Source organism: Trachurus japonicus, chromosome 16, assembly GCF_045865225.1.
Source record: "Trachurus japonicus isolate A0001 chromosome 16, Traja_1.0".
In the NCBI taxonomy this organism is placed as follows: domain Eukaryota; kingdom Metazoa; phylum Chordata; class Actinopteri; order Carangiformes; family Carangidae; genus Trachurus; species Trachurus japonicus.
The window spans coordinates 16,986,271-17,003,257 of NC_140922.1; the positions used below are offsets into that span (position 1 = coordinate 16,986,271).

The following is a 16,987-nucleotide window of genomic DNA, read 5'->3' on the forward strand; positions in this document are numbered from 1 at the left end:
TGAACACATATAACACTGTGAATTACAGGCAACAAAAATGCTACAAAATATCACCAAAAACCTGCAGAAACACTGCGATATTACATTTTGTTACAGGGTCTTTTCTGAAAGCCAGTATTTTGTCATAACCAGACAGGTTGAGCTGATTTGTGATGCCGAGATAGTTCCACTGATGTGATGCCAGCTTTCGAGGCGCTCAGCTGAAGGTTAAATAAGCAGACTGCTCTTTGCTTCAGTGAGCAGCCTCCTTCTGCAAGAAGTGTGAAAAAGGCTCGTGTTGCCTGAAAGACATCGCTGAGCCTGTGACGGGAAGCAGCATCCACATTTAATGATCCGATTCACACCGTTCACCATCAGAGGAAAAAAATGACAGAGCGGACACATCTGTAGAAATCAGTGTGTTTATTTAGTGTCTTAATAATTTAAGAGTGATGAAGAGTGGATTTGGTGCTCCTCTGGTGGACAGCGTGCGGTGCTGCACCACCGCGACCTTACAGTATCTGCTGTAGTGATCTAAAGCCTGCCTTGCTCTTCGCCTTTGGACACACAGATAAACTAGAGATTACAACGATCCTGGCCCCGGCCTCTGTCGCCCTCTTCCATCCATTGACCGGGAGACACAAATCTAAGGCACACGTAGCTTAACAAGTGGAGGCGTCATTCCTGAGTGGCCTCGTGGACAGACATTAGCAGCTCCTGTCAGTCTTATGTCAGTCTCGATGGAGACCACGGCCTCTACAAGCTTAATGCATGATCAGCAAAATCTACGTCCGACTAGGTTTAAGATTCGTACTCACGCTGAATCACAGACAGCTGTGAGCTCTGAAGCTACTTACACTCTCATTCTCCAGTCTGTGTCCCAGCCCCTTTAACAGGACAGAGGTGAATCTGTTATTAGCTCTGTGAGTCTCTCTCTGGAAGTTGCTTTCTGTGAGATGAGGATGAAACGGTAAGTGTGTCTGTCTTTGGTCCTGTTGCTGATTGGAGTTAAGGTGCTGTAGATCCGTCCTGTTTCTCTTTGTAGACTCGCAGGATGGCTTCGCACACAAACTGGAACTGAGACTGAAACACACAACAGTCAAAGTGTTATTAGTTATTGGACAACAGGTCTGTCTTTAAAATGAAAACACTGCTGATGTTCTTTATTTTTCTGATTGCCAACAGACAAACAAGTATTGCCTGTGTGCTGTTTTTCCTCTGTGCAGTATAACTCTACTGTTGTTAGACATCTATTAAAAACACGCAAATGTATGAATGTGGTTGCGGCACAGAGGAATGTGGCACAATCCTGCCACAGATTAATACACACAGAATTCCCTTTTTTCAACTAGTTAGGTTAGATTTCTTCATACGCATTACCAAACCTATTTAACAAGACTAAGAGTAGTTTAGTTTACATTTACTGAGGAGACCTTGAAGTCAAAGAGTGTTTGGAAATGGAAAATTGGACTCAAACATTGTTTTCATGGGATTTGCTGGCATTATGACAAATACAGAATAATACCAGCATTATCCTGCACCCTGACAAGAGGGTGTGTCACCTAAATACGCCAGCTGCCATTTACAGAGACACAAACATATGAGGGAAAACCTTCACATCAGCACAAAAACATCAGAGAGAAGAGGCCGCAAAGGACCGGATCTCCTTTCAAACTGAGGGTGATAGTGGTGGAAGCAGTGCCCGAGAAGCTGGGCATGTGACTCGAGAGCTGCCAAATTCCCAGCACTACCCCCTATTAAAGCAGTAACACTTTCCTCTCCTTCGACTACCACCACAGAGCGCGGCTTCCAAACTCAGCTTGCCTGCTCCGGCTCATCAGTCATCAGTGTAAAACCGTGGCTGTCAGGTTTCTGCGTGCGAATGAATGAATGAAGGTTGTAGATGACAGCGCTCTACAGGTGTCAAAATCTGTCACACGGTGACAGTAACTCTGGGCTCAGTGAATTTCACAGCAGGTCTCCTTTCTGCTGATTTTTCAGAAAAAAAAGTTTGAGCACCCAACTCATTTTTAATCTTCCAGGAGCTCTCTATTAAACCGCATTCCTGAAATTTCTAGTCACAGTTGGGCCTAATGAAATGTAAAAAACCGTCACGCTATTTCCATAAATTCATCATGCACTTGAACAGTCTGTGCTGAGACATGACAAGGTAGTGTTTAGGATATAATTGTAGCTTGCAGCATACTATAGGCTATGTAACATGATGTTCCCTATGGTCACACCTTGCCATGTCAAACCGTTTTGATAATAAAACAGATTTCTTCACCTGATACTTCTGCTATGTAACATAGAAAGACGTGAATGTGTTTTGAACTAAATGATGAAGACACATCAGCTGGACCTCGACATCATTAAAAGTTCGTCTTGTTATCAGCTACAAGATATTTCGAACCACTAAATCTGCAGATCAGGTTTCATAATGTTATTGATCTGTGTTGTTTTCTGTTTTTTCTTTTTAAATGTTTTTTATGTGTTAATGTCTTTTTAACACAAAACACAAAAATCTCCCCTTGAGGGACAATAAAGTTGACTTAAAATAAAACAAAAAAATAAGTCTTTGTACCGTGGTCTGAACCATCATGGCTCGCTGATCTCTCAGTGTTTTGACGATGTCTAGCGGAAACACCGGCTGACCCTTATCCAACAGACCCAGAGCAGTTTCCATGGTAATCAGAACACCTGTCCGTCCAATCCCTGCACTGAAGATGTAATTCAAAACAAATACAGCATTAGGTGTGTAGCAGAAGCAGGTACAGTACATGCTAGTGGTGTTCAATTACAGAATAACCTGTGTGTGTGTGCGTTGGCGTGGGCGCGAGTGTGTTACCTGCAGTGTACCATTAGTGGCTCTTCTCCTTTCCTCCTCTCCCTGACCGAGCTGATGAACAGCAGGAAGTCTGAAGGGTCATCGGGTACACCGTGGTCCGGCCACGCAACATACTGCAGGTGTGTGACTGCACGCTCCTCACCTCGCTAAGTCCACACACACACACACACACACACACACACACATGTACATACAGTGTAAAAACACACAAACGACAAAAAGAGAGCGACAATGAGCGATAAATAAAGTACTGCATAACCACTAGTTAACATGATAAACAGGTGACCTTTGGGAAACAACTCGCCCACATGAGACGAGGCTCAGACACCGACACTGTTCAGTACGTGAGCGGGAGTAGTGGAAAAACAGAGCAGGTGAGGAGAACAAAACACGCACGTGACCAGTAGGTGACACTGAGATTAGGAAGTGAAGAGGGACACAGAGATGAAAACAGAAAAACAGGTGGGGTGGAAAATGATAGAGGAAAAAAAACATAGCTGGGGAAAAAAAAGTGAAGGCGGGGAGGAGAAGGACTGATTTTGAGTTTATAACGGGCACGTGGCCTGTGACTCCATGCAGGGATTAACTCGCTCCGCCAGAGGAACAGATGGGCCCACACAGCAGTATCTGTGTATGCATGTGTGTGTGCATTCATACTTCACGCACCCTTGAGCATTATCTATTTATTTACCTGTTCGCTTTGGACGCTCCTGTGAAAGACGGCGTCGTCAGACCAGATCCGCTACTGTTTCAAGTTTTTCAGACTTAATCAGATAAACTTCTCAATAAAATACCTGCACACTGAAACACACCTGCCCGCCCACACCTTCATGGGCAAAGAAGCTTTTTTTAAACACACTAAAACACATGACCACCCACGCACACATACAGACTGCGCTGCCCACACGGAAGTGACTGTATGTTGGTTGCACTTTGCCAGGAGTGGCTGCTGCCTGTCGTGAGCTCTGTTACGTGACATATGGCGCAAACATGGTACATGCCACTGGAAACATACAAACAGAAACGCACCATGTTGTGTGACCACGGTCATGCTTTGGTCATGTTGCATGTGGATTTGAAAGATGTTGAGTATTTTCTCGATGATTAAAAAAACACACACCGCAATGTCCCAGGGGGATATCAAAATTTTGTTTTCACAAGTCCAAAAAAACCCCAAACAAATATATAGAATTTACTTAAATAGGAAATAAAATATTTTTTCACTTTAAACAACCTTAAATAAGAAAATATTTTGATTTTGAACTATATATTTCTCTTGCTGATTAATTTCCTATCTAAGTAATTGCCTAATCAATTTCATCTCTGTTTGCTACTGTACCTGAGTGTGTGTCAAGGTGAACTGCCGCGTCACATACGCCATGTTACACTCCTCCGAGTGGCACTTCACCCGCATGTGCCCGTAATCCTTCACTTCTGGTGGATGCGGCCAGTACTGGTGGCACTTGGTCTGGAAAGTGAATGACATCACCAACAAACTACATTACATCTGACATGAGTCATCAGTTAGTCAGGATACAATTTATTACTGCTGCTACGTGACGCTGTGTTCTCCCCCGCTCGTGAAATCAAACCCTTGTTCAACAGCGTGCGTGTGTTAAAACCTGGCAGTCTGAAGAACAAGGGCGATTCATCACAAGCTGGATGTGAACTGACTGTCAAAATATGTGTGTATATGCGTGTGAGTATGTGTGTGTGTGTGTGATCCTTAAGTAGAGAGAAACTCGGGGCACTTGACGAATATCAGGAAAATGATCAATTAATGAGAGCATCTGGTAACCAAGCAACAGGCAAGCGGCGACAGAAACATCTTCACTCAACAAGACCTTGATATCTCGCTGCCTCCGTCTCTCTGTGTGTGTTGTGGATGTGACTTCACCCTGGAATTATTTCTCACTGGTGCGACAGTCAGTCTTTACATTCAGCCGTTCTCCGCACAGTGAAACCCTGTAATTACTCAACGTTTTGCCAATTGACGATTTCTGTGTGCAAACATCACCAATCAAACCTTTTATTAGCGGTAATCATCTATTGAAGGAAGCAGCATGGAATCATTTGCTGCTACAGTAATCAGTGTGTTAATGCAAAGCTGATACTGAGCGTCTCCCTCGCTGTTTAGTCATCTCCACTCCTCTGTGTGTGTGTGTGTGTGTGTGTGTGTTTACTGTGTGGAAGTATGAACATGTAGAAGTATGTATATACCCGTCCCCTCTCAGTCAGAGTTGTTAGCATGATGATGGTGTGTGTCTGTTGCTCCCAAACACACTGCCAAAAGTGAGTGCAGGTCTGTGGCAATGGACCCTGAGCCGCAACATAACGTAAACATGCACCAGACACCGGGGGCGCCACCTAAGAGACAGACAAATACACACACACACACAATGCAAGAGGATCAATTTACATTAAATGCTAGACAGGGACATGACACACAGCTTTGTATATGTGATATTCACCGTGATGTGGCTGGCGTTGATGTAGTCCTCCTGGCCCTGGAGCACCACTCTGGTGGCATCATCTGAAAGGAGAAGGTTTAATCAGTGTGTGAGGGTCATAACAGATCTCGTCCACGCACCGTAGGCTCAGACGATTAAATTTCATGGGGTGCCACGGAGCTGTGCTGCAAATAAATGTTAGAAAGGCACTAGAGCTACATGGCTGTGGGTAGAGGGGAGTGAAGATAAGTCAAGATAAGCAGCACTTACAAGGCAAAACATCCTTGTATCGATTCTTGTCCATGTTCTCTGGGAGACGAGAACAGCAAAGCGACAAACCAGGTTTCCTCCTGTGTAAATTCTAGAAAGTGCAAGCATGCAAACACACACATGCATAAACACACACCGAAACATACACAAACATGAAGTACAAATTCCTGCTCTGTCACAGCATCTTTGTTTGTAGACTATGAGGAACAGTCGTAGTGAAGATTAGGGCCAACATCTGTCCTATATACAGCATTAAAAGGCTCATTATGATCCAAACTAAATCCTGATTAAACATAAAGACAAATACACACATATATATTAAACACCTGTTCAGTGTTTAGCTCCTGCATGGGTTTTAAATACCTCAAAATGGAAACAGAGTGTGCCAGACTGTATCCCTCTCTCCAGCTGTCTCATTGATTCCTCCAGTGTCGTGACACGCTCCGACTGGCCGGCCGAGTGCACTTTGTCACCCTGTGATTGGCCGGTGAGCGTGAGGGCAGGAGGCAGCTGCAGCAGGGGTGCCACCCGGCCGGGACCTGGAATACAAGGACGGTTCAAGGCTGTCATCAATATTCATGAATACATGTCAGGCAGTGCAGCGCACGCTTGGATCACATGCCGCTTCAGCACTTTTCTCAGCTACACACACTCACCTTTACGTCTGATGAGCAAGGCCAGCTGTCTGGAGTGGGACTCTCTGCTGGCTCGGATGAACATGACAACTTGGTCGTGTGTGTGTTCAGAAATGTCTCGACCGTTGATGAGGACCACCAGGTCTCCCTCCAGGAGTTTGGGTTCACATCGACCTGCCTGCAAACAACATGGAGTCGTTTAAAACCCGACAGATACATATCGCTACGTGTCATAGTTCACTCAGCAGAGAAGTTGATTTTTCAGTTGTAAAATGTCCCATGGAGTCCATATCTTGGTCATACATATATTTATATATATGAACAAGTTTAAGGACTATAATGAGAGATTAATCCAGATATTTTGTTTATGTAAATAATAGTCATCTAATATATGATTACTGAAATTTTAAAATGAAAACCAATCATTGGACAGCACATACTTTATTTTCATCTCTGCCAGTCGACTGATTGTTCATTAACCATGACCACCACATTCTCCTCAACATCTTCCAGTTGTTTCTTTTAAGAGACGGTTCAAAACTCAAAGTGCTGCACGTCAAGTCATCTCAGTGCATTTTGCTCAATCTACCAATTAGTCCATACAGTACTGACATTTCATCTTAAGGTTATTTCTACACAGGTGGGAAACACAAGCGCATTTTCTCACCGGAGAGTCTGGTTTTACGTGCGATATTGCTAGAGGCATCTTTTGATCCACCCCACCCTGGGAGGAGTTAAGAACAACATAATGGAGTCAGGAGTAATCACAGTGCAAACATGATGTGTATGTATAACAAAAAAAAATCTGACTTTGTGTGGCTTTGTGTGGTGAGTGTATGCACACATATTGTGGAACAATTGTTAGAGAGACAGAAAGAGAGACTTACTTTAACATTGAAGCCGAACTTGCCCTCATGATCAGGGGTTATACATATCAGCATCAGGTCACCATCGCCGAGGGCACCCTGTATAGACACAAGTAGTCTGAATTAACACACACATGAATGGATACACACACACAACTAGAGATGATAATAAGACGACTGACCTTGTCGTAGTTATGTGAGGTTTCCTCCTCTCCTATACTGTCGTCAGCTTGGAACAGAGCCTCATCTGGGCCTCGGGTGTAAGTGCCCGAGAGGCTGAAGGAGATGAAACGAGGAGATTATTTCACTCTGATCTGTAGCTTAACACTCGACTTTCATGTTCGTGATAAGAATATAATTCTAGCTCTTCTCATGTCTTCATGATTGTGTGCTTTTTGGGGAGTTTTGCACAATGTTGCGACAGTGATTTAAATAGCTGTTACTTGCTGTAAATTTAAGCACAGGTACAGAGTGTGACTTATTCCCTCTTCAATCATCCAGCTCTAATAAACATTGGCTGTGCAAAATTTGACCAAAGGCACATGAATATGTTATGAGAGATTTCTCACAAGACCCACAAACTTAAACTTAATTAGCTAAATCTGAGTAAATCTGGTGGCAACGGTTAAACTAAAACATTAACCTCTTACATGTTGGTGAGACATTTATACTGTGCACTTCTTTCCATTCAAACATGAAACCAAAAACATTTTCAACCCAAAAATGATTAAACTACCTCCTAACATGTGTCCTGCCTGAGCCCTATATGGAAAACAGTTTATGTTGTAATTGATACTAACTTGTGTGGTGAAGTGTCTCCCTCACTGCCCTTGCTGCTGCTCACAGATGCCCTGTAGGTGTAGAAGACGTCCTCCCCCTCCGACATCTCTTTCAGATCATTGGACAGCTCCACGGAAGATGGACGGGGTTTACGGATGCCGTGGCGGACTCGAGGGCTTCGCCTGCCAGAGATATAAAACAACCGTTTCAGGGATTTCTGCAAGATGTAATGTAATGTCACATATAAGAGGTTAAATTTAAGACTTTTCAAGAAACTTTTAATGACACAAAGGATGCAATTTTACACCAGTTTCATGGTCATAATGGCTAAGTATGAAATAAGACAGTGGGGGATGATAAGGCCTAAGAATATATTCATATTTAAATCACACTTTTCTCAGTGCTTTCCATCAGTATATGAAAATAATTAACATATTCTAGCAGAAATCCAATATAAAACATTTTATAATGTTACTGCTGAGAGAAAAGTAGGTTAATTTCTTTTTAATATCTTCCTTTGCCGTTTTAGAGGAAGACCTGCAGGTGTCTTGATTTTTTACTAAGAACCAGGTTAGTCTGAGGACAGGACAGTCTGAGTTCAAGAGACGGGCAATGATGACGGGATTATTTCTGAGTGGGTGATACCAGTTTGGGGTGGTCGGGGGTGATCTAGAGGGCAGACTCTTGGTCTCGAGATGCTCCGATGAAAACGACCGCCGCAGGACCGGGTTCCACACCATCCCTCCCACCACCCGCTGGCACACTGGACCACTACCAATTGAAGAGGTGAAACACTGAAAAGTCTGTAATAGTTCAGTATTTATGACAAGAATCTGCGAATACAAACGTAAAAAGGTGGAGGCTCACCTCTCAGGTTTACTGTGGCCGATGCCCAGGTGCTGCGTTATCAGCTTTGTGTAGGCATGAACTGCGCTGTTGTTGTGTCTGGGGCTCCGGCCGGTCCGGTTGGAGCAGAAGAAGGTGTGATGATCCACACAGGAGCTCCACAGGTTCTTACAGGATTTGGGGCAGGGCAGACTCAAAGACACCTCGCAGTCCTGGGTCTCTCCCTACAACACACAAACTTTAGGTTCTTTTTGTGATTCTTTATAATGCATCATCTCTGAAAGATGCTCAGGTTACTTGGCAATAAAAAAAACTGCCTGTTCTCATATTTTTCATGAATGATTTATCTCTTCTCTCTCACAGAATTTGTGGAAAAATGAGAGTAAACCCCCACAGACCCCAGATCCCAGAAAGAAAAATAAACTTTTCTAATTTTAGCTCTACAGACAAACAGCTCAATATAAACACAATAAAAAGGGAAGAATATTGTACTGACTCCACATTTATAGTGGATTTGGCAACAAAGTGTGCATAGCAATTAAAATCTGGCATTGGGACTCACATGTTTACGTTTCAGATGTATAAGAAAGCGTTTCCTCTTGAATGAAATCTTGATTATATTCCCCCTGAGTGCACAGAGTACAATTAGAAAGAGACTCAAAAAAGATACAAGAACCTGTTGTCCAATTAGCAGCATCATCACTCACCAGGGGAAGAAACTGGAGCAAATCATATTACAGAATACTGCCACACCACTGGAGGCCAAACCCACCATCAGAGGGGCATCGTTGGCGTTCTGAGGGAGGAGAGAGTGGGATGAGGGAGCAGATCTAAAGGACCCAGAGGAAGTTAAAACAGAGCATGATATAGAAAGTAAACACTACCATGGCTGCATGCAGCTCCACTCCATACAACTCCAGCGTCCGTGCTGTGTTGAGGAAACACAACTCTGCCTCGCTCTGCTTCAGCCCCCTGAGACAACACACGCACACACACGCACATACACAAACACACACAGCGCACACAGTCACCCACAACAACAGGAACCAACGGCCAAAACAAAGCGGTTGTTTTCCAGCAGCTGTTACTGTCGATACATTCATCATCATAATAAACTGATTTACTTGTGCTGTGGATGCAGATCCTCCACTTTAGAGAGAAAGTCTTCATCTTGCTCAGGGATAAAGTGACATTTCGAGAGGTAACCAGGGAGCAAGGATGGACAGTGATCCCCCATCTCCGCTGCAGATGGTGGAAAGAGACCGTGAGCATCCACGCAGAGACAAACAACCAGACACACACACTGACATCTGGGACTCTGTCAGAAAGCTGCTGCTTATTGAGAGTGTCCTCAACAGGAGTGATTACGCACACTGTTATTATTAAGTCATTAATCATTTGTTTCTAAGAGACGGGACTTACACTGCACAGCGTAAGAGGCCAACACTACAGCTGCACTCAGCGGGCACTGCAACCTGCAATCATGCTCCATGATTACACACTGTAACAGCTCAATGCAACAACGATGCACAAAGGGATGGGCGATTTGAGGTTCGGGCTTGTTTTTGTGTTTGTGCGAGTTACTTACCGTCCCTCTCGGATGTCGCTCCTGATCTGGAGGAAGTACAGGTGTCTGCAGGAGACACAACAACAGGAGCTTAAACATCCAACTCCTGCATTGACATGTTCTACAGAGAGTGAAAATCAAGCTGATAGCACGGTTTGACTCGAGAGCTGATTACAGAGTTGGTTGTGTGAGAGCCAAAATACTTTGCACTGACAATATGACATCATATCCATAAAAGCTGGGTTTAACTTCAATGTCTCTGGCAGATATTTATTTTGTTTTCCGTCACTTTTGTATTGTTAAGTGCCCAGGCAAGCTTTCAGATCAAAAAAAAAAAATCCGTGTTTACCAGTTGCAATTACAGCTTAGAAGTTGATGCGAGAGTAAGTGTTTACAAGTCAGAAACTTGTAATTACAATATGACATGAACGTGGCATGGGCACAGCCTCCTAGAGCCGATTGTGTGACTTTCAATATGAGCTGCCACTGCATCACAAAGAGAGGAATTCATTTGTCAGGCCTAGGGGTGAGCCAAAAAATCGATGGTGCAATAAAAACTGTCAAAAACAAACACCAATGAGTAAATTCTTCATTTTTATCCCAAACCCCTTCGAATACGACCTTTCTGTGTCACAATCAATATCTAGTGCTATACTGTTTGTCCGCTATAGCCTACGTCAGGGGAGAAGCTCATATATTCACCTTGTCTGCTCATGTTGCAGAGAGTTGGGATCAGAGATGAAGAATCGGACTCTGAAGTTCAGATAAAATGGAGATACAAGACCTGCAAAGAAATGTCATCTTGTAAAATAAGACGTACTACATACTCTTCCTTTTTAGCTATGCATTTTAATCATTTCTTAAAAGCAGTATTAGATCAGACAACCCAGTCTAGGTGAAGCTTTCTGGAGTCAGATACCTTTTATCTGCTTCTTCAAGGGCTTCTCAGGCTCCAACCATCTCTGAGAGAAAGAAATTCATTAAGTGTAATGGCTAACTGGAGCTAAAAAAAAACATTTATTTAAGTATACCCTGTGGTTATCACCATCTAAACAGCAATCAGCGAGTGTAATACGTTACAGTCTCAGCCCAAATGTGCAGCAGATGAACAGTGAGCTTACGGGAGAGTGTGTGTTGGCTGTGATAGAGGCGATGGCTGTGCTGGATTCTCTGATCTGCAGACTGAAGAGCTGCCTCTCCTGCAGGCCCAGGTGGTCACATACGAGGTCCAACAGCACCACGCCTTCATCCTGCTTCTGAAAGATGGAAACAACAAACAGCATTATTACCAGCCAAAACTGCGAGTGACATTTAACAGTTGGTTTATTTTGCATGTGTAATTTTACCATGCCATATGCTGCCTGCTGCAGTGATCAATGTATAGACAGTGCTGATTATTAAGGCCTTTATGTTTCAAAATACCAGAGAACTTCTCTATAAAACAATCAATGTATAAGAATCAGATTTCCAAAAGACTATCTGTAACAACACTATAGTTGAACAATTCATTGTTTTATTAATCACCCTGAGGGATAACCCGCAGCTCAATTGAATTTTCCCCTCATTTCACTCTCCACTTTGAGTTGCCGGAAGATATTCCACCACATTACCTCCCTGTTTACTGTAAACTGCCGCAAATACTATGATCTAGCAACAATAAACAAAAGAAATTTTGATGTGTGTGGGTGACAATCGGTATAAACTGGCCTGGACAGCCTTAAAAACTTGTTTTGTTCTTTGACAGTGTAGATCTGCAAAAAAAACAACGAGACTAACGTAAAGGAGAGAAGCACAGGTGTCGTATGCAGAGCTTATTAATGTTACTTCTTTGTTCATTACAACCACAGCACACTCTCTGCTCTCCCACTGTTAACATGAGGATGTTGCACAGCTGCTGTCAAAGAAAGCAGCACTGTGCCCGTCTTCCTGCATATGCCAGTGTGTGTGTATATTTATATATATATATATATGCTTGTCGAGCTGCCTATGACATTAAAGGCTGATGATGCAAATGGCTCCCAAGTGCGACAAGCTCCAGAAGCCGTGGGAGGTGATCATGTCCTTCAAACCAAGGTCAAAGTGTTGAACGAGAGACGTGGATCAATGTGAGTAGGAGAGAAAAGTCTGCCACCGTATCACGCACTGACGTTACAATCATTAGCGCAGCAGCAAGACAGATAGGAGCAACATACGATCCCTTCAACTACAGACAGGAAACTGTGTGTGTGTGTGTGTGTGTGTGTGTGTGAATGTGTGTTACGCACGCTGACTCTGAAGGTTTGGATATTGCCGTCCAGCAGCTGAACTAGGCAGAGCAGGTCCGGTTTTGGCATGTCTGTTACCACGGTAACTCTGCCTCCCTCTCAAGACAAACACCCTGCCCTCAGCTCGTCACTGAGAGGGGACCTGAAAACACACACACACACACACACACACACACACACACACACACACACACACACACACACCACAAAACCAGTGTCAGATGTTTCCAGGCTGTTGTCTTCCACTGAAAGCACCTCCCTCAGGATGACATTGTGTGGTGACTAATATGTGTTAGTTAGTTTCTAGATGGAGCATCGGGCTGCAGTGAGTAATGCATCATGAATGTGAAGGAGTGACTCCGTGTGAGTCTGTGTGTGTGTGAGTGTGAGTCTGTCTGTGTGTGTGTCAGTTTGTGTAATTCCTTATTATTTGGCCTGGGTCTGAACATGTCCCTTCCCTCTCCCTGCTGCTCTCCTTCTGCATCTCCCCGCCTTTTGCAGGCAGCTGAATGATAAGAATGTTAAACATTTTCAGAGTTGAGCACGCCCATCTACAGCGCTGCAACTGATCTCAGACAAGCCGCTGGAAGCGACGCATGGATAACAAACACACAAACACACAGACACTGCTAATGCATGCATGCACGTAAAACTTACCCGTGATACTTTGATCACAGTTATCTGTCTATGAGTGTGTCTGAGCATCTGAATGCATCCCAGTGTTATGTACGTACATGTGTCCTGCGTTGACTCCCAGGTGAACAGTTAATGAATCCAGGCCAGTCTCAACAGTGTTTCTGAAAGGACACACAGTGTTAAAGAGTTAATGTTTGAACACAACAGCACACGCTGAATACATTAAACCTAGAGCTGCTCCCAGTTTGATGACTGGTTTTCCATAGAGGCCGGCAAGTAAATGCGACACCTCAAAGCAGATTCATCATGATGTGGAGTCTATGACTGCACTGGCTGTAGCCTACACCTACTATCTATTTTAGATATGTTGAAGTTAGTGCACATAATGAGAGTTACAGATGAGGAAATGAAGATAGATGTTATTTTAAAACCCTCAAACACACACATACACATTGTTGTCAGGGGCTAATCTGTACAAGTTGAATAGATTTAAAAAGAAAAACACCCATTTTAAACCTCATATCTAGCTACAGCCTCGTCTCTACTGCTTCACCTAGATTGCTCAATTAATGAATAACCACCAAGGCCTGTCTGAGTAATATAAGGCCCATAGTTTTGTTCTCCTACAGTATCCGCCTATCGATAATAACTACACTGTGGTCTCGCTGTACTTTGAGCCGCAGAGCGAACAAGGAACCTGTTGACAACCTGAAGTTTTCTACAGCTACACCCAAAAGGAGGAACTCCGCACGGACAAACTTTCCTCCAACCACGGCGGTCCTCGTAACTCCGACTCAATGTTGTTGTTTTTTGTTTTTTGTTTGGGAAGAAATGGTTTAAAAGAGGGAAAACGCATGTCTACCTCAGTCGTCCCGCTTCAGAGACGGGTCATATCCCTCAGACTGTCCGCTGTGGAGGCTTCAGGACGGGGCGCGTCGGAAGAGCCAGGTAGAGTTAGGTAAATATCCGGGACAAGTTTCTCATCCCTGGCTGCGCTGCTGGCTCCGCCGCGCGGTCCCGCCCCTTTCGCCGCCGCCGCGCGCGCTCCCGGTGGGATGCGCGCTACAGGGGGCGCGCGTCAAAGATTACTGTAAAAAACCAAGAAAAGCTAAAGCAGCAAAGTAGATAACACACATCTAGGCAAGTAGGCAAATACCACACTGTAAAAATAGTAAATCTAAGCGAAAGTCTTGCATTCAACGTGTTCATCAAGGTAGAGTAGCCTATGTTACTACTTCAAAACCATGAAAAATCTGTTTAAATTAGTAAAACAACTAAAAGGGAGAGTAGCAATCAGCAAATTCCCACGTGTGAGTAGATGAATAATGAAATGTTGGTATTTTGCTTGAAAAAACAAACAAACATGTAAGAACAGCTGATCAATTAATCACCCAACTGCTTCAGCTCTATAGCTGTAGATTATATAGGCCTACTAGTTCAGTTTATTGCAATTCAACTTGCAACTTTTGTATCATATTTCAAAAGGATGATAAATCATGTGTTTTATATTGTTATAGCTATAGTAACTTAAGCTCTTAAAATTATTGTGTAAAATGTAGGCCTTAAACATCTCTTGATAACACTACAGTACTGACATAATGGTTATTGCTGTTACTTGCTTTATTTTTAGTCAGTATTATGATAAACAGAAGCTTAGTTTGTCCAATTTATTTGCTTTCCTTTCACTTTTATCCTATCATAGTTTTATCTAGGTCATGACAAAGGAGCACCATGTGATGGAAAATCAAAGTTCAGCATGTGAAGCTGATGAGGACTTCACATTGGAAAATATAAGGATATGGAAAGGGGATTTTTGTCCTTTTCTGGTGGGTTAGTGTGTCTGGTGTTAAACTGGTGTGGTTGATGTTAAAGTTGTTCACTTACAGCAGGTTTTTGTCCATTTATAAGAAGGTAACGATCTTCACAGAAAGGGGAAAAGCACAAGGCCCTCTGGTTTGCTGTCACCACCATCTACAGGACAGATGGAGTACTACTGCTGCCATGTGATCTACTGTTCATACTGGCACATGTGGACTGTTGTATTACATAATATCATTTGAACACCAGAAATAACTCCATTAATGAACTTTACTTTCTTTTTTTACTGATCTTAAACAAGCTGGTTGAAATGTTTGTTTATAAGGCATGTTTCTTTTCTTGAATTAATACTGGATATTCTATTCTTTTTCTTTACATTAAATTGCTTCATATCTATATGGATATATAGAAATGTATTTGTTAGTGGGTTTCAAATGAGCAACTTAAATGATTAAAAATATTATTGAAAAATACAACAACTTTTTTCCCCTTTTAACTCCACCATTAATGATTTCACAAAGCCTCAGATTGACATAACATGAGCATATGGAGGGGCGTCACCCCTTGGTTATGAACCATTGGACTAAGTTATACAACATGTAAAGTAAAAACACACTTATCTTATAATGTACTCTAATTATGAGTACTTTTATTTTTAATACTTAAAGTAGTTATAGACTTTTCCTGCATGAGTCCTACTTGTATTCTAGTTGTATATTTGTTATATTACTGTATTGGGTACCACTTCCACCAGTGGTCCATCTGCTGTCTTTTTGGTGTTTTTCCTGCGCACTGTTTTACTGTTGAGATGTCTGCTTGCCGATCAGTGTCACCTGTCGCATGCCAGTAGAAGCCAAAAACCAGCCTCAACCAGTTCGCCTGGTGTCGGGGTGATGGGACAAGAGTTTGCAGGGTAGAGGGTGGGCGGGCGGTCGGACCAGAAGAGACCGGTTCACTTTAGGGTGGTGGTGGTAGAGGCTCTGGCTCTCCCACCCCACCAGCACCACCACCACCACTGTAGCTGACAGGATCCTCCCCCTGTTGCTGTCCAAGGATCAGCTTTCTGCAACAGTAACCAAGACACCCTGTACTCCCTCTGCCCTGAACCGAGCCGCTCCAAAATTAGACACATCATGACACAGGGACAAACTGGCATTATTTCAGTATCTGCTCTTCACGTCCCGTTAATCTGATTCACACTGAATTCCTCTGGCACTCATTTCCAGTTTATGAGGGATTCTTCTTGTTAAACCCTTGGGCTGATTTCATCTTGTGACAAAGCCCAGTCTCTCTTTTAATTGCCCGTATGTGTGTATTACCTATAATGCTTTTTGTTTTCACGGAAGTGTGAGATACATTTTGTTCCAGGGGGTCCCTCTCCAAAGAATTTGTTTACCACCAACTGTGCCAAACTCAAGATCCTCTTTCTATTTCTACATATTATATAATTATATGTGCATATAAATTTGCTTATGTAATGAAATGTCATTCTATCAGAGAGGTGATGTGGGGGTTTGAGCACTTTTAAATCCAGGTTAAAAACATTTCTCTTTTCATGTGCTTATAGCTGAGCTCTTTTTAAGAACTTTTAACTTTATCTATTTTCTTTTCTTTTACTTTTTTATTCTTATTTGCTCCTGTTTTTAAACTGTGTTTTTTGTTTTTTATGCTGTTTCATGCTGTTTTTTTGTTTTGTTAGTTTTTTTAAAAGTTTTGTCTTTATGTAAAGCACATTGAGTTGCCTTGGTATGAAATGCGCTATATAAATAAAGATGCCTTGCCTTGCCTTGCCTTTGACCTGCTTTGACATCAAAATGATAGGCCACCATAACTGTGTAATGTAATGCAGCTGGAGTTATAAATCACAAGCATTAAAACTGGGTCTGGTGTGGGCAGGCCGTGGTGTTTCTTAGATAGACTGTGCAGCATGACACATGACATGACACACAGGAGGGCACATATTAAGAGCGGTCATGTGCTGGAATGCTGTCATGAATGAACACACGTAGTTTCCATGACCTGATAACT

The 16,987-nt window shown here is 42.9% G+C and overlaps 1 protein-coding gene across 2 annotated transcripts; it reads right to left on the reverse strand.

The window, feature by feature from the left end:
- Positions 1–387: 387 nt before the first annotated feature.
- ptpn3 (protein tyrosine phosphatase non-receptor type 3) lies at positions 388–14,147 on the reverse strand. 2 transcript variants are annotated; one of them, XM_085802214.1, is made up of 27 exons: positions 14,004–14,147; positions 13,240–13,302; positions 12,506–12,647; positions 11,363–11,497; positions 11,161–11,203; positions 10,944–11,025; positions 10,263–10,307; positions 10,097–10,149; positions 9,799–9,916; positions 9,559–9,646; positions 9,382–9,470; positions 9,237–9,300; positions 8,696–8,898; positions 8,474–8,599; positions 7,849–8,010; positions 7,231–7,324; positions 7,070–7,147; positions 6,850–6,906; positions 6,204–6,360; positions 5,911–6,086; positions 5,548–5,638; positions 5,299–5,360; positions 5,048–5,194; positions 4,167–4,295; positions 2,828–2,973; positions 2,564–2,699; positions 388–1,062 (listed from the first exon to the last, which is right to left on the reverse strand). In XM_085802214.1, the coding sequence occupies exons 3-27, from the start codon at positions 12,572–12,574 to the stop codon at positions 988–990; spliced, it is 2,625 nt and encodes an 874-aa protein (XP_085658340.1). In that variant the 5' UTR covers positions 12,575–12,647; positions 13,240–13,302; positions 14,004–14,147; the 3' UTR covers positions 388–987. The 2 variants fall into 2 exon arrangements, with proteins under 2 accessions (XP_085658340.1, XP_085658341.1); XM_085802215.1 differs by lacking the exon at positions 5,048–5,194.
- Between the last annotated feature and the right edge of the window lie 2,840 nt (positions 14,148–16,987).

What these genes read in the sequence shown, in the direction of transcription:
- ptpn3 (XM_085802214.1), bottom strand. Translation starts at nt 12,574, where the DNA reads ATGCCAAAACCGGACCTGCTCTGCCTAGTTCAGCTGCTGGACGGCAAT. An exon ending in TCAACGCCAGCCACATCACG is followed by an intron (nt 5,195 to 5,298) that starts GTGAATATCACA and finishes TCTGTCTCTTAG; the next exon opens with GTGGCGCCCCCGGTGTCTGG. An exon ending in CTCTGACTGAGAGGGGACGG is followed by an intron (nt 4,296 to 5,047) that starts GTATATACATAC and finishes TTCACTTTCCAG; the next exon opens with ACCAAGTGCCACCAGTACTG.